The sequence below is a fragment of the Phyllostomus discolor genome, chromosome 15 (genome assembly GCF_004126475.2).
Source record: "Phyllostomus discolor isolate MPI-MPIP mPhyDis1 chromosome 15, mPhyDis1.pri.v3, whole genome shotgun sequence".
NCBI classification, from domain to species: domain Eukaryota; kingdom Metazoa; phylum Chordata; class Mammalia; order Chiroptera; family Phyllostomidae; genus Phyllostomus; species Phyllostomus discolor.
In genome coordinates, this window is record NC_040917.2 from 5,899,244 (window position 1) to 5,922,915 (window position 23,672).

At 41.2% G+C, this 23,672-nt stretch overlaps 2 protein-coding genes across 13 annotated transcripts in view; one reads left to right on the plus strand and one right to left on the minus strand.

Annotated features, from left to right (window-relative positions):
* Nucleotides 1–829: 829 nt before the first annotated feature.
* On the minus strand, nucleotides 830–11,525 carry GGPS1 (geranylgeranyl diphosphate synthase 1). 8 transcript variants are annotated; one of them, XM_036016208.1, is made up of 5 exons: nucleotides 11,286–11,512; nucleotides 10,701–10,794; nucleotides 7,803–7,898; nucleotides 3,349–3,419; nucleotides 2,095–3,122 (listed from the first exon to the last, which is right to left on the minus strand). In XM_036016208.1, exons 3-5 carry the CDS (start codon nucleotides 7,873–7,875, stop codon nucleotides 2,355–2,357), a joined length of 912 nt encoding a protein of 303 aa, XP_035872101.1. In that variant the 5' UTR covers nucleotides 7,876–7,898; nucleotides 10,701–10,794; nucleotides 11,286–11,512; the 3' UTR covers nucleotides 2,095–2,354. The 8 variants fall into 8 exon arrangements, with proteins under 8 accessions (XP_028386984.1, XP_035872101.1, XP_028386983.1 ...); XM_028531183.2 differs by lacking the exon at nucleotides 11,286–11,512 and having other exon boundaries at nucleotides 830–3,122; nucleotides 7,806–7,898; nucleotides 10,701–11,188; XM_028531182.2 differs by lacking the exon at nucleotides 10,701–10,794 and having other exon boundaries at nucleotides 7,806–7,898; nucleotides 11,286–11,525.
* Nucleotides 11,526–11,821: 296 nt separating this feature from the next.
* ARID4B (AT-rich interaction domain 4B) overlaps nucleotides 11,822–23,672 on the plus strand; it is a 138,965-nt gene continuing 127,114 nt past the window's right edge. The window contains exons 1-2 of one of the 5 annotated variants that reach the window (XM_028531186.2): nucleotides 11,822–12,105; nucleotides 12,929–12,983. In XM_028531186.2, coding sequence (XP_028386987.1) covers nucleotides 12,978–12,983 — 6 coding nt within the window. In that variant the 5' untranslated portion in view covers nucleotides 11,822–12,105; nucleotides 12,929–12,977. Of the gene's footprint in view, nucleotides 12,106–12,134; nucleotides 12,269–12,928; nucleotides 12,984–23,672 lie in introns of those variants that run through there. The other 4 variants (XM_028531184.2, XR_004900853.1, XM_036016205.1 and 1 more) reach the window with 4 other exon arrangements.

Genomic DNA, 23,672 nt, shown 5'->3' on the forward strand with positions numbered 1-23,672 from the left:
CCCGAAAGGATCCTTGAAGTGAAGGACTGTGGGGCACAGGCTAGGAAGGGGAGGGAGTCACGTTAAGCAGTTGACAGAAGGAGACAGAGGAGCTGATGAAGTTAAAGACATGCTGAGGTCGGAGAGTAATTTATGGCGCCATAACCAACCTTCATTCTTTTGATTTGGGCAAATGAATAAAATCTTTTTTTTTTCCCTAAAGCTTCATCGACTAGAAAATGTGAAGATAAATGTTTTCAAGTTACATGTCTTCTAAAAGAAGAAATTCAATTCTTATTTGTGTTACCACAAGACATTTATGAAGAAAAAAAAATGACTGTACCTTAAACCTACGTAGATATTTTATTCAATTTAAACTATATTGTTGGTTTTCTTCTATATTAACAAATGTAACTATAGCTCAAGCATAAAGAATGGATTTTTGATCATTTAATAGATAAAATGACTTAAGTCCCCAATTCAATGTCAAGCATATCTGAAACTGACAAAGGTAAGATGAAAATGACAAAAGAATAACAAATAGTACAGGAAACCAGTTTATTTAGGTAAGGAATAATCAATTTAAGCAATCTTTATCTTGAAGGTATATGTTTTGTCTATATAGTTAGCATTAGACCTTTGTGAATAATGATGATGCTTTCTTCTTGTTATGGTCCCTTAAGCACAAAATTAAAATCCCCAGTGTTGCCATGGGAAGCACTTAAAATGTCCATGATTTTGTTTCCCTTGTATCGATTAAAATGGCAGATTCAAATTATCTTAAAAGTTAGTACAAGCAGTGGCCAACTTTTCAAAAACATTTTATTTTTTATTGATTTTAGAGAGAGAGAGAAGGGACAATTTGTTGTTCCACTTGTTTATGCATTTACTGGTTGATTCTGGTATGTGCCCTGACCGGGGAACTGAACCCATAAGCCTGGTACATAAGGATGATTTAGGTTGAGCGCTTTTTGGTGAGACTTTCTCATACATGTACTGGTGATTAGACCTAACATACTATAGAACCAATGAAGCAAACGGCAATGTTTCTGAGAAACACAAACTTTCATTTTGGGATGTGAGTAACACTTCGAAAACAGGAATCAAGGTCTTTTTTTTTTTTTTTTCCCCTACCTCTTGGCCACAGATGGCTCCAGGGGCGTGGCTGGAAATGACACAGGGTAGGCAGGGTTCAGGCACTATAAAGCTAAGTAGTGCCTGATAGCATAGTCTTTGGCTACTTTTCAGTCAGGCACTACCTTGTCAGGCTAACACTTTCTTTCCTTTCATCACAAAGATTAAAGATGCCTGCAGTTGGTTCCCTTTCCACTGAAGCAGCAACTGCCTTCAAGGGGGGTAGTTGGGCAGGAAGGAAAAGGGCATTTCCCCCTGATTTGGATTTGAAGTGAGCAAACAGCTCTTTTATGATTTTTATTACTAACAGTGAGAAAATACAAAAAGTTTAAAAGCTCCTTCTTAAAGTACTTCTGCATGCACGTACTTTTTTTTCCTTCCCAAATGGAAAGACATTTCTGTACCCAGACATTAATCAGTTTTGGGGCACCAGTTTTTCTAGAAAGAAAAAAGAACTTAGGCTAGCATGTAAAAGAGACTCCTGGGTTCAAGGGCAGAATTTTCCTGGTACGGAGAAAGGAAAAAGGAAGTGGGTAAGAACCAAAGCGCTCACTGGTTGTCACTGCCAGCCTTCGTAGACCTCAGCAAGGGGATTTCCGGGGAGGAGACTGATATTCTCAGCAGCTGCATCGAGGAAGAGGAGGACTTCATATTACCTTTGGGCCAGCTAGCTACAGAGACTTGCCCCAAGTAGTTGCTGGCTTAGAATTGGGGTAGATGAATTGGGAAATGCCCATACAGTATAGTTAGGAAGGATCTACATAAAACTTGCTGGAAGCTGAATTTTTTTTTAATTTTTAAAAAGATTTTATTTATTTATTTTTAGAGAGGGGGAGGGAGAAAGAGAGGAAGAGAAACATCAGTAGGTTGCCTCTCGCACACCCCCAACCAGAGACCTTTAACCCAGGCATGTGCTGACAGGGACTGAAACCAGCAACCTTTCCGTTCGCAGGCCAGCACTCAATCCACTGAGCCACACCAGCCGGGGCTGAATTCTTTATTGACATGGTCACTAAAACATTCATGGCAGAGTGGACCACAAAGACCCAACACAGCACACCTACTAAACACATTCAAATCAGACCTATTAAATGTGACTCCTTTTGACTGCCAATTTTGTACAACGATCACCCATCCACTCAGTTTTTGGAGTCAAACAGCTTGCTCCAAATTTTCAAAATGACAGGCTAAAAGACAAACTCATTAACTGAAATAAGCTATTAGGCCTAATCAAGAATAGCTTAATATATTTCACTCTCTTCTTTGAACATTTTACTTAAGTGCTTTACTAGAGCTACTAGCTCAGGGTTCCCTCCAAGTTCATCAATTTGTTTATAGGCTTTAGATTCAAGCTCTTTAAGAGTATTCCGAGTGTATTCAAAAGAACCTACAGTCTCAAGATAATGCACACAGTATTTTTTAATATCTATGTTTTCGGTTCTCTGGCGCAAGATATTCTGCACCTGGGTGCTTTCAGGCCTCAACCAAATAGCATGAATAGTAGGGAATGAGAACTTTCCCTCTGTTAGATCTTCACAAAAGCTTTTGTTTTCACTATATTCTTTGGAGTGTAGATTAGCATAATCATCCCTAATTTGGAAAAAGAGCCCAAGTGTATCCAGTATTGGCTTTAAATCTTCTTTGTAATCAGAGAACAACTGCATGAGGCCCACTGCTAACCCAAAGAGTCCACCTGTTTTCTGCAGCACCATAGCTTTGTACTCGTCTTCAGTGGGGCAAGTGTAGTTATCCCTCCAGTATATGTCCAGGCCTTGTCCCTGATGGAGTTCCAAAAGCTGGCGGGTAAAAAGCTTGACTGCATCCGGGTGATCGAGGGTTAAGACTTTCTCTAGGCCAAGAAAATACACGTAATTGGCAGAATTGATGACAGATGGAATTCCATAGATGCTGTGTGCCACTGGAAAGCCACGTCGGAGTTTTGAATTGTCTTCAATATCATCAATGAGTAAACTGGCATTATGCAACATTTCTGTCACTTCGATGATAATCTAAAAAAGACAGTTGAAAATTTCATTTTTAAAAAATATTTGAACTATTACATTAACAGAGGAGGGCCTCAAGTGTCTTAGTTTTCAAAAGTAGTAATTACTTAGCAACCTCAATTTAAAACAATATATTGCATAAGCATTAAATACAATTAAGAGCTAGGAGTAGTTGTATGTGATGTCATAAATTTCTTGGGGATTAAGAATGAAGTTAGAATTGCCTAGATACCTGTAGCTTGTCTTCTGGGACTTTTAGCCAATGATTAAATGCCTGTGAAAGTTTGGATCTCACTTGTTTACCTGCAATTAAAAAAATAAAATTTGGCAATAAATGCTTTAATTATTTTAAAAAATCAGAAATTTTCTCTAAAACCAATCAGACTAGATAAATCCATCTCCATCAATCCACTACCCACTACAGAGCTTGCCTTCTACTGCTGGGCCACTACTGGCGCCTTCTGTCAAAATTCACATTACAAAACAACCAACCTTAAAATTAGGGCAGGCAAAAGGGATTCCAAATACTTCAGTAGCCTACTAGTAAGCCTACTACTTTCTTTTAAATAAATAAATAAATTAATTAATTAATTAATTTTAGAGAGAGGGGAAAGGGGGGAGAAAGAGAAGTAAAGAAACATCAATGTGTGGTTGCCTCTCATGCGCTACCCCACCAGGGACCTGGCCTGCAACCAAGGCATGTGCCCTGACTGGGAATCGAACCAGTGACCCCTTAGTTTGCAGGCCAGCACTCAGTCCACTGAGACACACCAGCCAAAGCTGGCCCACTACTTTTATCTCAACTTGTATCTACAATTTTGGAATGGAATGGGGTTTTAGGACTCCTGATCTAACTTATTCCCTTTGAAAAGGATGTCAGTCTAGTTAGTGGCAGTAAATGAAGCTCTGTCCATTTCAGAGAACATATTAGAGAATACAGGTATTTTTAATGAAATGTACATTGCTGCTGAATTGCCTCATACAATTACCTCTTAAAATTATCTACCATTCCTTGCCCTGGCTGGCGTAGCTCAGCGGATTGAGCACAGGCTGCGAACCAAAGCGTCGCAGGTTCGATTCCCAGTCAGGGTACATGCCTGGGTTGCAGGCCATGGCCCCCAGCAACCTCACATTGATGTTTCTCTCTCTCTCTCTTTCTCCCTCCCTTCCCTCTCTAAAAAATGAAATAAAAATAAAATCTTTAAAAAAAATTATCTACCATTCCTTTAAATTAAGGTTTTAGAGATTGGATAGCTCTGCTGCTTTCCTACCAAAAAGTGAGACTACCATACCCTGGAGTATTGCCCTTTAACATCCGAGTTTGACCAGGGCCATTTATTTTCTAAATATTATCTTTTTCTTATGTGGAAAGCTCAAGAGATCTCAGGTAGTAGTTATCACCATAAGTCATTGTAGCTCAAATATAAAGGAACGAGAGACAAAACCCACAACCAGTTCATTCAATAAAAATGCTCTATTAAGCTCTCCACTAAAGTGAATGCATGGACATTTGATTTGCAGAGTAGGTATCAGAAAAAAGTTACATAAAAAGTTTCAGTAAACAAAAACAATATTTTCTAAGTCTTATCTATGTTTTTTTCTCTGCACCAATCACCCAAACAAATGAAGATGCAAACTGTCATCACATATGCAAATGGGACAGTTTCGTTTTCTGGGAGCAGTCTAACAGAAGGACCTCGTAGGGTTCAAGGAGCACTATCTTCTGTTTACTAACACTTCAGGTGGACATGGGCTGGGTAGTAATTATATACTTAACACGTCTGACTACTTTCCAGTTTAACAAAGGTCATTCTGGGCCATCCTTACAATGTACAACAGTGCAAAGTCACCCATGCCACTTTAAAAAGCACATTTAGAAGATGAAGAACATAGACAATCACGGTAGAATCACATTTTTTCCTTCACTTCAGAATTTATGCAGGAAACAGTACAGTCAATGGCCTGATTACAGGTGCCGTAGTTTTAATATATCCCCCCCTACTCTGGACAGACTCTAGGGTCAGGCTCGATACTCCTAGTCCCCAAATAGTTTGTAACGGAGGCTGGCCGCAGAGATCCTCCAAAAGTAAAACCAACCACAATTACTGTGTTCTTTTTAAGACCTTGAAATGGCCAACACCCTCCTGCAGTCCCTCTTCTTCCTCCACTCCCAACTCACCCTCTACCACCCACTGCAAAGGCCTGGGGCCTTGTACTAGGGCAAATAAGCAAACATCAACTGCACCAATTTCAGAAAATCCTAATATCAACAATCATAATTCTGTTAGCAAAAGTACCTTTATAACAGAATAAATGGTCTGGCCCACCTCTAAGTCACTTTAGTAACCCCAAAACTTTTTCTGAAAAATGAGTTTATTATGCATAATAGAATTTCCTATTTCTTTAGGTTATATTCTATCATGGATGCAAGAGTACATTTGATTTAAAAAAGGTGAGATACCTAATGACAGTTTTATTTAATTTTCAAAAACTTTATTCATGACACATATTTTACAAAAAACTCCCTCCCCCTGTAAATGAGCTAAAAAAATAAAATCCACCTCCCTGTGCTCACCTCCTCCCATTCCCTCCAAATAAAAGGGAAAACAAGGGGAAAAAAACCCCAAAACTGGGGAAAAAAAGTCCCCAAACCCCTCAAAACAAGGTGGCATATTTCCCCTGGGGGAAGGGGAATTTATACCAGAGCTGCTGGGAGCTAAGGATATCTGGCTCTAGAAACCTGCAAATAAAGACAATCAAAACAGCCCCCCCCCCCCCAAAAAAAAGAAACAAAACAGATCAGCAGTCAATCCGGAGGGGCAGGGAGCCACACGGGGGCGGGGTGGGGGCAGACCTGGAAAGACAGAAGCAGGTGGGAGGGACTGTGCGAGTCAAGGAGGAGATGGAGAGGAGGTAACAAGCAGGACAGTTTGGTGTCATTCCAGAGCCCTGGGTTAAAGAAACAAACACCTACCACCTACCCCTGGGCAGCCCCCAAGGGGGTGAAGTGAGACAGGGAAACAGGGAGCGCAGCTTGGGCAGCTGAGTCCACAGCACATCCCCAGAATGAGGGAGCAGCCCCTGCCCCACTCCCTACAGCAGATCCCTCCTCAGCAGCTAGGTATGGGATTCTCCTCCTTCCACAGCATCTCTCTCTCTCTTTTTTATCAAGGTCATCTTCTGTTTTTACATGTTATCTAGAACACACATGAAGGACCCATGGGCATGGACAATGGTGTGTGGACTGACTATGGAAGTGGGGGTGCACTGGGGGTGCACCGGGTGGAGGGGCAAAGGCGGGAAATTGGAACAACTATGACAGGATAAACAAGAAAATATTGTTAAAAAACTTGTTATCTAATTGTTTAAGATATCACTTCTAGATAATGAGGGTTAAAGAAGTGATACAGAAGTTCATTATATAGGGTAACCACTAAGGTTGAAGTGTAAGTAAAGGTAGTCCCTGCTTTGCACAGCAGCAGAGTGTCTGAAGTGGGAGATGCTTTTTAGACTCTTTTTAGCACTGATAACAGATTCCAGCCAGTGTTTGCCAACTTGTTACAAAAGGAATCAAGCATCGGATGGGTACAGTGCAGGAGAAGCAGTGCCACGTTTCTCAATGGAAGACCCTGAAATAGGCAAAGCTACTAGCTGCTGAATGAATGCCACTCAAAAGCAGTCTTCTTATAGCTTTTTCTTAAACAAAAGGTGACCTTCCTTTGCATTTTCCATTTCTGTCTTCCCTCCATTCTTTTGAAGCACTGACATTAGCAGGGGTGTCTCCATTAGGACCTACCGTAAGAAAAATGACACTACGCACAATGGTTTCCAAGGTGTAGCTGGGGAGGTTCTACACTTTTGGCTCTGATGACCATATTTATCCCCTCAGACTCAAAAAGAATAGAAATGCACATACTACCACTGAGGCCTGCTCACTAAGGTATGTATTGCAGAACAGAAATTAAAATGTGTTTATTGTGATGGAGCTGAGAACATCATTAAAGTCAAGCCACATTATGGGTTAAATAGGTTTTTGTGGTTGTTAACTTATCACCTTTTATATTATTTCTATGAGAAAGAGCATTTTAAGTAATTGGTTTATAAATAAATTTTTATTCCAAGAACTCACACTTACTATATGCATGCATTTTACTATTATTTCTCCAAAGTTAAGAAATAGTGCAATAAAACATGTACATACACATAAACATGATTAGGCAGGTTTAACTGTAGGAAGCCATGTCCAGGTGGTCCATCTTTATATAGGAATAATGATAGTTATGCTTTTAAGTAATTTAGATGTTACCATTGGCTCTTAAAGGAACTAGTAGTAAGAAACGCAGCATATGTGTGTAGCGGAAGGTAAATGAAGCTTTTTGTCTTTGCATGAACTAGCATAGCTTTCCTTACTCTCTATATAGCAATATGTGGCATCCATAAAGAATAAAACCTCCAAAAAAGTACTCAAGTGTTTTAAGTATATTTATTTTTTTAGGTATGTTATATACTTGGATATTTTTTAAAGGGTACCTCAAACATGTCCCTTTTAAGAACAGAGGTTCATTTTTCTTATGTGTATAACCTTAAATAGAAAAATCTCAAAAGCTGGCAAGTCTAACCTTTCCTGTATGCTGACACCTGAATGACCCCTACTATATAAAAACCACCCTCTATGGACGGTAATGCTACCTGGTAATTGAAGCAAGTACTTGTACGGTTCTAGAAGAATCCTCTGGACTTTTTCTTGAGTCTTCTCCATTGTTTCTGAATTTCAAAGCTAATCTGTTAAGAAAGAGAAACATGTATGATCTCATTAACTAGATTATCTTTGAGTGTCAAACTGCAAATAAATTTTTATCTCAAGGTGTTTTTGTAAAGCCAATATTTCAGTCTGTCTAAAATTTATACACATGAAATCTTGAAAACATTATGCTAAGTGAAAGCCAGTCACAAAAGACCACATACTGTAAGATTCCATTTATATGAAATGTTCAAAACAGGCAAATCTATAGAGACAGAAAGCAGATTAATAATTGCCTAGGGCTAGGGAAGGGGGGATAGGGAGTGTCAGCTAACAAGAACCCGGTTTCTTTTGGGGGGCATCAAAATGTTCTAAAATTAGACTGTGGTGGTGGTTGTACAACCCAGTGAGTATGCTAAAATCCATCTAATTATATACTTTAAACAGATGATGTAATATGTAAATTATATCTCATTTAAAAAAAGGAAAGCTTTCACTCAAGTAATTGATCAAAGTGTTCACTTGTATTTTCAAGTTACAAAACTTGTATTAAGCCTTTCCTTTTTACTGGACTATAAAAGGCTTATATTGTTGCATTAAATCAACGTTAAAACAAATCTACAGAATTTGATTTTATGTTTAATTGAGTATGTAAATTAGTAAACATACTTTTTTCTATGAGCATTGATGAATGCTTTATATACTATTAAAATTTAAGAGGAAACGTTTCTCCTCTATTTTCTGTACAATCAATCCATTTCAGAGATTTTTTTTTTTTTAGGATTTTATTTATTTGTTTTTACAGAGTGGGAAAGGGAGGTTTGACAACCAGACATCAATGTGTGGTTGCCTCTCACATGGCCCCCACTGGGGACCTGGCCCACAACCTAGGCATGTGCTCTGACTGGGAAGCCAACTAGCGAGCAAACCTTTGGTTGGCAGGCTGGCACTCAATCCACTGAGCCATACCAGCCAGGGCCCATTTCAGAGTTCTGATTTAAGACATGCATTAACTGGAATGCAATTATATTATTAAAAATATTCCCCTGGCATTATTATTCTGAATTTTACATTTACTTCAATATTTCCCAGCATACCAATAACTCATTGTCTTCCTAGAATCTTCCTTTATTACTGAATCTCTCTTGCTGTGTAAAAAATCTACTATTTTTATTTGTCCTCACATTAGGAGTTTTCTAACTGCTCTCACATTTGTGGTACAGTTGAGATTTTTCCTTTTTATCTGCTTTCTTTTGCTTCTTGGGACAATGATTTTATCTTTAGGATCATGAATGTAAAGAATTGAAAAGTAAGTTTTAAAATAATTTACTCTTCAATATGTAGGTGAAACAATCATAAAAATGTTAGCACCCCATTAAGTAAATTATCTTAGTAGTATGATTTCAAAGAGAACATTCCATACAGAAAATTTCTACATTTGCCTTGACCGATAATTAATACTAAGTATATCGCAAGGGAAATAAAGTCTAGAAAATATTTTGAAATAATCTAAAAACCAGTTTAGTAACCAATTATCTATACTGTTTAAAATTTGACATAGGTTATCTCATTCTCTTTTTAAAATAATTAATTAATTTATTTTTAGACAAAGGGGAAGGGAGGAAGAAAGAGAGGGAGAAAAACATCAATAAGTGGTTGCTTCATTTGGACCTCTACTGGAGACCTGGCCCGCAACCCAGGCACGTGCCCTGACTAGGAATAGAACAGGCAACCCTTTGGTTCGCAGGCCAGGGCTCATTCTTGAGAGATGAAAGAAAATGATATGCAGGAATAATAACTGCTTACGTAAAAGACAAATATTTACAGATATAACAGAATAGCAAAAAACATCTCTTATAGACTTCTAGAAACCAATTGGTCCCCATTTCTTCCCTTGCTTATCTTCTTCACAGCCTCCAGAATACATTTGACTTAAATTAAAAATCAGTAAGACCGTCATTCAAGAATTCGCCTTTGTCTCTGGATCAGTAACATGTAACTCTGTTGAACTGTTTCAATTTTTAGTGGATGTTATTTTTTGACTTAAAATATTAGTTACAGATGTTTAAAAATTATTCTTTCCTTAGCTCACTCAGGTAAGTTTAAGAACATTCACTTAACAAGTCAATGTTCCTTTCCCAAAGGACTTTATACACAAGTAGTCTCAGCAGTGGGAAAACATAGGAATCTCAGTATTTCTAGGTATTTCAAGGTCTAAGGGTTTCTACACCCTGTGGCACATGGTCTGACCTGCCTTTTTTTTGGGTTAAACTCAAAGATAATAAACTATCTTGTACTAGACTTAAATGTAAAGAACTATTAACTTGTTACTGATCTCTATTAATTTATTAAATTAAATAACAGTACAGAATGCCTATGTGAATCTGAAACTACTCACTTTCAAAACTAAAACTGCTTTAAAATTGTTGAAACAATGGATGGATGAATAAATACGAAAAACAGGTTCTGTCCTACTGACTACAATAACTTCCAGATTGGGTTCCACCCTGCATTAGCTAGTGATCTTTGCAAAATTCAAATCTTCAAAAGGGAGATCTCTTTCCACCACACAAAACACCTTAACAAATTGTGTAAGGTTCTGCGTCCCCACCCCTTCAGCCTCAGCTCCTCATACTTCAAAAGCTCCCTTTTGACACATGGCTTCCCAACATGTTAATCTTTCCGCCTGAAATGTTCTTCCTTAGTTAACTCCTGCCAACACTTCTACTCTCAGGTCGATCCTCTCTAGCTCGGGTAAGCCTTCCCTTAGGTCCCTAACCCAAAATTCCCTAGACCACATTCCCCGATTACCGAGTACCATAACTCTGCTCCGTAGCACTCACCGCTGTTGGAATTTCACACTCGCACGGGTGTCCATTTAGTGCTCAGTAAATACTCGAAGAACTGATCTAACGAACGGAAAGTGTTTTCTAACGCCTTAAGAAGATGAAATCATGCACGTGAAAAATGAAAACAGCAGAAGAAGGGTCTAGTTTCAGAATATCTATATAGAGACATACAAATGTAAGCGCAGCTGTGAAGCGCAGGGATCCCTTCCACTTAACTCCGGGAGATGACGGGTCTGCAGAAAACGGCCTGAGATGCTGGCGGGGGATTTAAACAACTCTGAAGCCGACTTCCAGAACTGGCTTGGCAGAGCGCCTCCAAGAGTCGCTCTGCCTGCAGAGTCGCAGGGTCCGGCAGGGTCCGCGAGGGTCTGCGAAGCCCCGCTTACTTTCCGCTCAAATGCCCCCTTCCGCTCCGCTCCGTGCCCTCCTGCTCCTCCCCTTCTCCAGCTAGCGGACGGAAAATTCATACACAATCCGGTTCAGCATCCGGGTCTTCACCCTCCTTCTTTCTTTACTGCAGGCCCCCCCCCCCCCCCCCGCATCCGGGTCTCCGCAGCCACCACCGCCACAGCCACTCACGGTTCAACGATGAGATCACAGCTTTCGCGGTGCCGTTCAGGGAGTAGCAGTACCCAGCATCAACTTCCCATTTTATAGTTCAAACCGCGGCTCTTCCTGACGCCTACACGAACCCCTCCCCCTACTTCATCACTCAACTCTCCGCCCTCCTCAGCCACCAGCCCCGCCGCATTACTCGGTGCGAGAAAATGCGCCATCCCGCTCATACTGCGCAGGCGTCGTTGCCACCTCCCCTCTGCTGTGTCGCCCCGCCCCTTCCCCCTCCCCCAGTCTCACGCAGGCGCGGGGCGTTGCGGGTCTTGCAGTTTTTGAGGCCGAGGGCTTGCGCACTGACTCCACAAGTCGGACTACATTTCCCGGGAAGCTTTGAGGTAAAACTTTCTGTTTCCATAGAACTGGTGGGAAAATGGCGTCGTTGTTTGTATCTAGGGGACCAATACAGACAAGGTATAGGCGGGTTCTAAAAATCCCTAGCCAATCCGAGGTCGTCTAAGAGGCCATCCGGGAAAGAGGTAGGGAGGGAAACAGCCTAGGGGAGGGGAGAGCGGAGGGAAGGGGGGATTCGGGGCGGGGGGAGCGATGTTTGCCCGTCAGTCGAGTTCGGAGTGAGGAGCTCGGGCGCCGGAGCGGAGGAGACTCCTCAGCTTAGCTTGCCGCCGCCACGGCCACCGCCTGGACCTTTGCCCGGAGGGAGCCGCAGAGGGTCTGTGGCCGCAGTCCTCTGGAGGGCAGTGCGACGGGGGCCCGGACTCCAGTCCGGGAGGATTTTTCGTCGTCCCCCTCCCCCCAGCGAGGGAGCCCGAGCGGCCGCTAAACAAAGGTACCAGTCGCCGCCGCGGGAGGAGGAGGAGCCGGAGCTTCAACCTCGGCTCCGCTGGACCCGCCGCCCTTCTCCCCCATCTCTTCCCCGGGCCTGTTGGTTTGGGGGGGGGCCGTGGAGGGGACTCTGGACGCGCTGGGGTTGGCGCTCGCCTCAGAGGAAGGTAGGGCATTTCTGAGGCTTTCGCGGGCTCGTCAGGGGTCCTTTAGGGAGCCTCCGGGCCCAGCGAACGAGCGGGGAGGATCGTTGTAGTGGGCTCGCCGGACGCCCGAATTCTGGGCCTCCGCCTGCAGAGCCCCCGCCCCCCCGCGGTCGCCCCAGCCCGGCGGCCCCGCTCACGGTTCGGCGAGGGCCGCGGTGGGGGCTCAGCGAGCGCGGGGGCTGCGCTCCCTCCCGGTCCTCTCTTCCCGTCCCCTGTCCCCAAGGCCCGCAGGCGGGGTCTGTTCGGCTGGTCGGTCCCCATCTCGGAACGGGACGTGGGCAGCGGCCCGGCGGGTCAGTCCTGCTGCGACCCGCGGGGCCCTTCGGGCCGCTGCCCGCTCGGACGCCGGGTGAGCCGAGGCCCGGCCGGAGCCGGCTTGTTTTGAGTTTCTTCTCTGACAGAAATGGCGTCATTGTCGGAGACGGGAAACTCCGTCGGGTCCCGACAATGGGGACGCTAAGCTGTCGTGCTGTGTGGGTGGCGGGGTGTGCTGGGTGGCGAGGCCAGAGCGAGCCCCGCAAAGGCGTCTCGCGGGTTCGACGGTCTGTCTTGGTTTCTCCGCCTCCGCCGGTGCAGCGGGTGCCTGTAGCGTTGACGGGGTGTCTTTTGTTTCCCCTCCAGGTGCAGGTGAATCTGGTGTTTTCGAGGGCATCGCGGTCCCGGAATCATCATGAAGGTAAGATTGCCCACGGAAAACGAATCTCTGGGGTTGTAGGATTCAGAAGTGGGGGCTGTTGGATCGAGGTCGTGTGTGGGGGGCTCCGAGTGTCGTGCTTGGCGCTGGGTGCCGAGCCTTCCCCGGGAGACGAGGGGTTACTGGTGTGGACATTTGCGCTGTGAGTTGGAGCCGGTTTCACGGTATCGCACTGAGGATGGTTGTCCCATATAGAACGTCTCTTTTTGCCGGAAATAACTATGTTAGAGTGTTAGAAAAGGTAAAACAGAAAAAGCAGGTCAAGTAATTTGACTCTAGAACCTGAACTGTATTGTGGTTCTATCAGTTACACTGATGAAAGAAAATCTCATTTATTGTGTTTAACAGTACTGTGAATTTCAAGCAGAAGACCTATTTCATTAGCCACGAAAATAGTCTTGAAAGATTTTTCAAGAGAATGTTTCTCATTTTTGCACAGCTGAGAGATAGCAGTTGTTCCTTGTATTTCCAGGATTATTTGGTTTATTTTTCTTTGTTGATCTATTTGGTCTGAGAATTGTCAGATGCAGTGATGCATTGTGATAAAACGGATGGCCAGGTTCCTATTAAGTGTAAACATGTTAACTGAATGGAAGATATTGTCCAGAAAGTACAATTTGCTTAATTGGTGGAAGAAATTCTAGCAATAAAAGTAAGTATAGGCTGTTTTTTCACTTTAGAGAATATGTAAGTGAATGTTGTCATTTTTAAAGGCACCCTAGACTAAAAGCCTTAGGAACCTGAAATGACTCGATTCAACTGGTGGAACTGAAGAGGCCTGCAGATATTTTTTACCCGTCCCAAATTCAGAAGTGCTTGAAAAGGGTAGTAGTGTGTGTTCACCAGTAGAGAAGTGCAACAGATAGTATGTTAAAATGTAAATGTCATCTACTTTTGACTGTTCCTTTGAACAATTTTTAAACAAATTTACTTCACTCTTCAGATTCAAGACTGCTTTTATAGTACTGCATCCAAATTAAAATTTGTGATGCTTGTGTTTAGGGAAGAAAGTAAAAGCGGTGGCTACTTAAATATTCATCAACTATACGAAATAATTAAGTTCAGTCCAGTTACTTTTTAGGCTTTTCACTTTTGACTTTGGGGTGCTCTAAAGTACCTAACATGTTTGTGTCTGCCGACTGCTTACCTCATCTTCATGTGAATGAAAACCAGTCAGTAATGTTTCTGAATGAGTACTTTTTTGTTAGTTGCAGATGAGACTAATTCCTGTGACCTGTATAAAACAGTTATGAGTGACTTTGTTAGAAAAAACGTATACCTTGCTGTTGGACAATAATTTAAGAGAAGTGTTGGGTTGAATAAGGTATAATAGGTTCAGAAGCTTGAATAATTAATGCAGGATTTCTCTGGAATGAATGTTGTAATCTCACAGTTCCCAGTGTAGTACCTGTTAATGTCTGGTTAAAAGAAATGTAGTAAGTTGAAGGTCTTTTAGATTTAATTTTTTTCCTTCCTTTCCTTTCTTTCATTTCCTTTTTCTCCTTTTTTCAACTTGTCTTCAAAAAAAAATGAAAGTACATTGGAAACTTTAACCTTAAAAGTTTCATAGTGAGTGTTACGCAAATGCAAATTTTGGGGTATCATTTTAGAACTGCTGCTTACAGATGTTCAGCATTTCCATTATTGCTGCTTATGAAAAGAGATATTAGTAATGTTAAAAGGAGTTGTTAAAGTAAATTTCTAATTTTATACAAGAAGAACTTTCTGTTATATAGTAGGTTTTCTCTTAGAGAACCTGCTAGTTAGGAATCAGTAGTACTAAAAGAGTTAGCTTATTTTTTACAACTGAAATTTCTTGTGTGGTGAGACTTGAGAGGCTGCCCATGATTGGTGTTTTGCTTTAACAAAATTGCAATTCAAAAAGTGTTTAGTATTGATTACTTTGGGCTTAAATTTTCTTTTTTCATGTTCCCAATTTCTATAATGATAACAGAGCTATAAAGGGACTTATGCCATTTATTAGATCTTACTAAACATGTATACTTTGAAGTTTGTTATGTCCTATTAGTTAAAAAAATTTATTGATTGATTTTATAGGGAGTTAGAGGGAGGGAGGGAGAGAGAGACATTGATTTGTTGTTCTGCTTATCTATGCATTCGTTGTTCAATTCTTATGTGAACCCTGATGGGGGACTGAACCCTAAACCTTGGCCTATTGGGACAACACTCTAAATGACTGAGCTACCTGGCCAAGGGCCCAACAATTTTTAGAATTTCATTAAGTGACAGTGTGTTCAGGTAATTGAAAAAGTGTTTAGTAATGTTCTTTTGGTTGTTGCTTTAAATCTTGAGATAAATAAAAAAATATATATATATCTCATTTTAAGTATTACATGTTTTAGAAGCACTTTTCCTCTGGTAACGCCTTCAGGAATTTATTTAAATAAAGCCTCTGTACTGATTGGTATATACTATCTTATATATTTTTTAAAAAGATTTTTTTATTTGTTTTTGGAGAGAGTAAAGGGGAGAAAGAGGGGGAGAATCATTGATCCATTGCTTCTCATACACACCCTGATTATGGATGAACCAGCAACCCAGGCATGTGCCATGTGCTCTGACTGGGGAATCGAACCATAACCTTTCACTTTGCTGAACGATGACCAACTGACTGGGCCATACTGGTCAGGGCTATCTTGTGATATTTTTGTCCAGTGTGTTTTTGAGAAATCTGACTAACCCAGTAACAGTTTTGTGTTTTAACATAGGTGTTATGTTGAATTTATTTTTCATACTTTTTGTTTGAACGTTTTATTTATTTTTAGAGGGGAAGGGAGGGAGGGAGGGAGAGAAACATCAATGTGTGGTTGTCTCTCATGCGCCCCCTACTGGGGACCTGGCCCACAACCCAAGCATGTGCCCTGACTGGAAATGGAACCTGCTACCCTTTGGTTTGCAGGCAGGCACTCAATCCACTGAGCCATATCAGCCAGGGCTGTTTTTCATGATTTTGATAGACCTTTCAAGGTCAGTGATAGCACATTATCAGGAAATGAAAGATTATTAAAGCTTCTAAATCATTCCAAGATTTTAATCATGTCAGGTTTATTTTCTACCTTTTCCCTGCATCTATATTATTTACACTACATTGCAGTAGAATTTCAAGTGAAATTGGATGGATAGGCTAGGCATTTCAGACTCTTTAGGGGGGTAAGTGATACAGATAGTTGTATTTTGAATCTGGGAGATGGGTTTTTCACATGTATCATACTCTCTTCAGTAATCGCTGACTTAGGTCATATACAAATAATGGATTGATTACAAATGCCTGTTTAAATGCCCTTTGCTTGTGTGCATGTTCTTACTTCCTCTTCTCCTCCCTCCCCTCTTCCTTCCCTGCTTTTCTCTGGCTCCCCCTTTCCTTTCTTCCTTTCTTTCCTCCTTTTTCTTCCCTTTCTCCTTTCCTCTCCCCCTCCTCTCTCTCCCCGTGTCCTCTCATCCTTTCCTTTTTTCCTTCCTTCCCCTTTCATAAATCATTTAACAACTCCTACTGTGTGTCATTCAGCATGGAATGAAGGTGAATAAGCATCAGACCTGGTCTCAGTGAGCTCACAGTTTAGCAGAGGACACAGAGAAAACAAAACAAAGTGCATATTGAATTCTAAGAGCATTGATTCGACATAGTATGGTAATTATAAGTGCTGTTGGAGAACAGAAGAGGATGTCTAAATCAGAGAGCCATGGAAAGTCCTCTGGTGGAATTGACATCTAAGCTGAGAGCTAAAGATTTCACTAGGCAAAGAATGGTAGAAAGGAGTGTTTCAGACGGAGAGGAAACAACATTGGAAAACAAAGAAAAAAGCAAGGCAATGTGTTTGGAAACTAAGTAGTTTGTTGTGGATGAATTACTTTAAAGCATGATGTGTTCAAGGTGGCAGCAGGAGAGCAGTGATGGGAGATGATGCTAAGTTAGGGAGTTAAAAATTTTCTTGAAAGTTTTCTTGAAAGTTACATGCAACCGCTGAAGGTTTTTCAGAAGGGGTAAAGATGTTGGGTTTATATGAATACATCAAAAGGGCCTGCCAGTGTGACTCAGTCTGTTGGACTTTGTCCTGCAAGGCAAAAGGTCTCGGGTTGGTTCCCAGTCAGGGCACATTCCTAGGCTACAGGTTTGATCCAGGTCCCTGGTTGGGACGAGTCAGGGAGGCAACTGATCCAACTGATCGGTTTCTCTCTCACATTGATGTTTCTCACCCCGCCCCCCAAATAAATAAATAGATAAATAAATATTTTTAAAAATATAAAGGGATATCTTGGTGGACGGTCTGGAGATGCCAGGCAAGGACCCCAAGAAAGAAGTGAATAAGGGCCTCAACTACTGCACAGGCAGTAGAGCAGAAGGGACAGATCTGAGCTATCTAGGAAGTGGAATGTAGGACCTAGTAGCTTACCCTGGGGTGGGAGGAAGATGGAGGTTCCTTGGGGCATGAGATGGATGTTACTACCGTTTGAACACTTGTTATTTGAGTAATAGTGAGTAAAGATGAATGGGGTTTTGCGTATTTAAAGGACCCATATGAGATCCACATTTAAGTGGGTCTACTTATTAAGATGTAAGATTAAGAGAGCAGGTAGGATGGAGAGAAGTCAGAGGCTTGGTTACCCAGTGTGAATGTTAACTTCATAGTTAATATTTAACTAAAATATTCAAAGGGATTTAGATCCATAATATGACAAATGTATTTTGTCCTATAAATTTGTGGTGTTTTTGATGAAAGGCAATTTTGTAAAATACTGACTTGTTTTCTGTCCAAATTGTTAAGTCTTTGCTTATTGTAGTTTTAAAAATTATGGTAGTTGAGTACATATTTCTCTGAAGAATATGTTTTTGCTAACTTAGCCTATAAATTCAGTCATTGAAGGGATATTGTATACCTTGTTTGTATCAAACATGATTCTAGGTATTGAGGATACATCAGTGAACAAGACAAGAGGTCTAACCCTGAAGAGTTTACTTTTTATTAGGGCAGACAGACACCAAGCCAAAAAAAAAAAAAAGAAAAGAAAAGAAGAGTGGTAATTGCTATGGAGAGAAATAAAGCAGATTCAGGCTAAGAGGTTAGAGTGGCAGAGGGTGTTACTTTAGATTAGATGTAATGAAGGGCCTGTTTGAGGAGATGACATTTAAGCATCACATGAAACAAATGAGGTAGTGAACCATTCATTTATCTGGGGGAAGAGCACTCTAGCCAAAAAGTACAAGTGCAAAGACCCTGTAGTTTGGCCTGTTTGACCTTGGCATATTTAAGGAGCAGGAAGAAAGCCTTTAGGGCAAGAATGGTAGGAGATGAGGCTAAAGAGGTTACAGGGCTAGTACAGTATAGGACCTTGTAGGCCATGGTAAGGACTTTAGGGTAAAATTGGAATGTGCAAGGGGGTTGTTGAAGGGTTTGAGCAAGAGTGCAGTGGTCTGATACATTTTCAGAAAGAACAGTAACTGCTGTGTAGGGAACAAACTGCAGGGAGCAAATGTGGAAGTAGGAGATGTGGCTACCACGTTAGTTCCAGTAAGAGAGGCGATGGAGAGGTGGTGGACCATGGCAAGAGATGGCTATGTTGAAGATAATATTTGAATGGATGGGATATGAAGGGAAAGTTCTGCTTGCTGCTACTTACAGATGACAACCTCACGCCCCTTTAAAATTTTTATTTCTGTTTATTTATTTGTTTGTTTGTTTGTTTTTGCTGTCATTGATTGGTAGATGGGATTCTTAGAACTGAGTACTGCCAAGCAGGTATTCCCAGCTCTTAGCCTTCCCTTATTACTGAGCAGTGAACATTCAGATGAGCATTTTATTTGGTTGTGTTTCTGAGTTTTAGAATATGAGATCAATTTCACTTCTTCGAAGTGTGCAATTCAGTACTTTGTGTTTTCACAAAATTATGCATCCATCACTATTTTCCAACTCCAGAACATTTTCATCTTCCCCCCAAAAATCCTGTACTTACTAGCAGTAACTCCCTTTGCTCCCTTTCCCCTGACCTTCCCCAGGCAATCTCTAACCTACTTTCTGTCGCTCAGGACTTGCCTGTTCTGACCCCTACCACATGAATCATACAGTGCGTGGCCTTGTGTGTCTGACTCCTTTCACTTGGCTTAATATTTTCAGGGGTCATTCATTTTGTATTATATGTCAATTCTTCATTCCTTTTTATTGCTGAATAATATTCCATCTTACATTTTTAAAGTATTTTATTTATTTTTAGAGAGAGGGGAAGCGAGGGAGAAAGAGAGGGAAAGAAATATTACCGTGTGGTTGCCTCTCGTGAGCCTTCTTCTGGGGGACCTGGCCTGTAACCCAGGCATGTGCTCTGACTGGGAATTGAACCAGTGATCCTTTGGCTCACAGGCCTCAGAGGCCGGCACTCAATCCACTGAGCCACATCAGCCAGGGCAATATACTATTTTATTGATATACCACATTTCTTTAGGCTGTTTATTAGTTGCTAGACATATGGATTATTTCTACTTTGCAAACATTTTTTATTTTTTAAAAATATTTTATTTATTTATTTTTAGAGAGGGGAAGGGAGGGAGAAGAGAGGGAAAGAAACATCAGTGTGTGGTTGACTCTTGTGCATCCCCTACTGGGGGCCTGGCCTGCAACCCAGGCATGTGCCCTAGACTGGGAATGGAACCAGTGACCCTTTGGTTCACAGGCTGGCACTCAATCCACTGAGCCACACCAGCCAGGGCTATTTCCACTTTTTGACTGTGAATAATACAGCTTTGAACATTGGTATATAAGCTTTTGTTTGAACATATATTTAAAAAATTTTTGTGTCCTAGGAGTGGACCTTTCTATTTGTAGGGTAGTAACACTACCTGTGGTAACCCTGTTGAGAGCTCAGTGTTTAGCCTCAGATGTTTTGTGTCATTGTAGTAAGTGGCCACCAGGAGTTGGACATTTAAAAAATTCATTCAGCATTTATTATTATTATTATTCCTCATCTAAGGATATATTTATTGGAGAGAGAGAGGAGTAGGTGGAGAAAGAGAGGAGTGGGTAGAGAGAGAGAAAAACATCCGTGAGAGAGAGAAGCATCAATCAGTTGCCTCCCATACACGCCCTGACCGGGGATTGAACTTGCAGCTTAGATATGTGATCTGACTAGGGATTGAACCCTCAGCTTTTTAGTGTATGGGATGACACTTTAGCCAACCAAGCTACCCGACCAGGACCATTTAACATTTATTGAACACTTACAGGCTAGTCTCTGTACTAGCCATTTAGGACATAAAAGTGAACAAAACATGTAGACAGTCCTGGCTCTGTGGATCTTACATTTTAAGGTAGGGGGAGAGTGAGCAGACAAATAAGAATGAACATAAATAAATTATCTAGTTTGTTAGATGATAAGTAGTGTGGAAATAAGATGGGAGCTGGGTAAGGAGGGTAGGAGATGTGGCGGTTCAGGCAGGTTGTAGCATTATGCAAGCTGGTCAGATAGGCTTTATTGAGAAGACTTGATGAGAGTATGTGAGGGACTTGTCATGTGGCTTCGAAGGTAGCTCAGTGAATTGTACAGAGGCCAGGGTAGTTGGAGTGGAGTTGGGAGGGACTGGGGTCAGACAGGTAAAGAGATGCAAGTTGGGGGTAGAACAGATCAGATCAGATCACCTAGTATCTTGAAGGCCTTTATAAGGATTTTGGATTGCACTGTGGTAGAAATACGGGGCAACTGGAGGCTTTGAATAGAAGAGTGATGTGGCCTCATTACAGACTGGCAAGTTACATTTTTAAAGGCTCACTGACTGCTGTGTTGGAAACCAGCTGTAGGCAAGTTGAAGACAGAAGGTGACCATTTAGGAAGCTATTTTAATAATGGATGATGGTGGTAGTGATGGAAGGAGACTTGGGGTGGTGAACACAGAATACGATATACAGATGATGTATTATGGAATTTTATATGTGAAACCTATGTAATTTTATTAACTTACGTCACCCCAGTTTAAGGAAAAAAGAAAAAGGATGGTCCTAGATGGGTGCCGGGTAGCTCAGTTGGTTAGAGCCTTCTCCTGTATACCAAAAGGTTGCAGGTTTGATAACCAGTCAGGGCACATACCGAGGAGGCCACTGATCAATGTTTCTCTCTCACATCGATGTTTCTCTCCCATCCCCCCTCACTGCCCCACACCTTCTTCTCTCTAAAATCAACAGGCATGTCCCCTGAGGAGGATTTATAAAAAAAGATGTTGGTGGTGTATGAGGTGTGCCAGTGAGGGGAGTGAGGAACAGTCAGATTCTAGGTGTCTTTTGAAGGTAGGGCCAACAGGCATTCCTGTCAGACTGAAGGTAGGGGAAAGAGAAAGAGTGAAGGACACCCAAGATTTTCTGCTGGATAACTGGAAAACAAATGAAGTTAGGATTGTATAATTTTTGGAAATAAGCATTTATATTTTGTATTTGTCAAAAATCCTGACTGTTGTATTGCTCTGTGAAGCGTGATTATAAACAAATTATGGATAATGCTGTATTTTTTAGTAACAGACATTTAAAATAATTGAAAACTTTTATTCTTTTTTTTTAAAGTATATTTTATTGATTATGCTATTATAGGGGATGAAGTGACTGGAAAAGGGTGAGTGTCTAGCAAGCCTTCAGCAGCCAGGCAGTGGCATCGTCCCCTCTCTGACCCCTCCCCCACATGCAGAGCCACAAAGCAGTGAAGTGGGTTGTCCTGCCTTGGTGAATACCTAAGGCCCCACCACATTCATCTTAACAAGTGTGCTAAGCAAGGGAATCAGAGCAGCTCCACCTAATACACAGAAACAAACACAAGGAGGCTGCTAAATTGAGGAGACAAATATAGCCCAAATGAAAGAACACATCAAAACTACAGAAAAAGAACTAAGTGAAACAGAGATAGCCAGCCTATCAGATGTAGAGTTCAAAACATTGGTGATAAGGATGCTTAAAGATCTCATTGATTATGGCAAACGCATAAGGCAAGAAATAAAGGCTACACTGAGTGAAATAAAAATCCAGAAGGAACCAACAGTGGAGGGGATGAAGCTGGGTTCAAATCAATGATTTGGAACATACGGAAGAAATAAACAATTAGCACAGAAGAAAGAAACAAGAATTCAAAAAAACAAGGAGAGAATAAGAAGACTCTGGGACATCTCAAGGCATGCCCACATCTGAATCATAGGGATGCCAGGAAGAGAAGAGAAAAAGCAAGAAGTTGAAAACTTATTTGAAAAAATAATGAAAGAAAACTTCCCTGATTTGACAAAGGAAACAGACATGTGAGTTCAGGAAGCACATAGAGTCCCAAACAAGTTGGACCCTAAGAGGGCAATACCAAGACATACCATAATTAAAATGGCAAAGGTTAAAGATAAAGACAGAATCTTAAAAGTAGCAAGAGAAAAGGGGAGTTATCTACAAAGGAGTTCCCATAAGGCTGTCAGCTGATTTCTCAAAAGAAACCTTACAGGCAACAAGGGACTGGCAAGAAGTATTCAAAGTGATGAAAAGCAAGAACCTACAACCAAGATTACTCTATCCAGCAAAGCTATCATTTATTTTTTATTTTTAAGTATTTTTATTGATTATGCTATTATAGTTTTCCCAATTTTTCCCCCTTAATCCCCCCTCCACCCTGCTCCCCCAACCCTCCAGCATCCCCCCCCACTTAGTTCATGTCCATGGGTTGTACAGGTAAGTTCTTTGAGTCCTCTGTTTCCTATACCCTTTTTTTTTTTAGCTCTCCCCATCTATTATATGCCTACTAATTATGATTCTTCTTCCCTGTGCCTTTTCTGCCTATTCCTCCCTATTCCTCCCTTCTCCCTCTCCAGTGAAATCCCTCCTTGTGATGTCCATGTCTCTGATTCTGTTCCAGTTCTAGTTGTTTGCTTAGTTTTTGTTTTTGTTGTTTTCTTTTAGGTTCATTTGTTGATAGTTGTGAGTTTGTTGCCATTGTACTGTTCATATTTTTATCTTTTCCTTAGATAAGTCCCTTGAACATTTCATATAATAATGGCTTGGTGATGATGAACTCTTTTAATTTGACCTTATCTGGGAGCACTTTACCTGCCCTTCTATTTTAAATGAAAGCTTTGCCGGATAGAGTCATCTTGGATGTAGGTCCTTGCCTTTCATGACTTCAAATACTTCTTTCCACCCCCTTCTTGCCTGCAAGGTTTCTTTTGAGAAATCAGCTGATACCCTAATGGGCACTCTTTTGTAGGCAACTTTCTCCTTTCCTCTTGCTTTTTTTAGGGTTTTCTCTTTATCTTTAATCCTGGGTAAATTGATGATGTGCCTTGGTGTGTTCCTCTTTGGGTCCAACTTCTTTGGGACTCTCTTGGCTTCCTGCACTTCCTGGAAGTCTATTTCCTTTGCCAGATTGGGGAAGTTTTCCTTCATTATTTGTTCAAATAAGTTTTCAATTTCTTGCTGCTGTTCTTCTCCTTTTGGCACCCTGTAATTAGGATATTGGGACATTTCAGGTTGTCCCAGAGGTTTGTTTGTAAGACTTTCTTCACTTTTTTGAATTCTTGTTTCTTCATTTTGTTCTGGATGGATGTTTATTTTTTCCTTTTGTTCCCAATCATTGATTTGAGTCCTCCTGGTTTCCTTCCTGTCACTGTTGGTTCCCTGAATATTTTGCTTTATTTCACTTTGGATATCCTTCGTT

What these genes read in the sequence shown, in the direction of transcription:
- GGPS1 (XM_036016207.1), bottom strand. Translation starts at nt 7,875, where the DNA reads ATGGAGAAGACTCAAGAAAAAGTCCAGAGGATTCTTCTAGAACCGTAC. An exon ending in CTTGCTTCAATTACCAGGTA is followed by an intron (nt 3,420 to 7,802) that starts GCATTACCGTCC and finishes TTTTAATTGCAG; the next exon opens with GTAAACAAGTGAGATCCAAA. An exon ending in TCCCAGAAGACAAGCTACAG is followed by an intron (nt 3,123 to 3,348) that starts GTATCTAGGCAA and finishes TGTCTTTTTTAG; the next exon opens with ATTATCATCGAAGTGACAGA.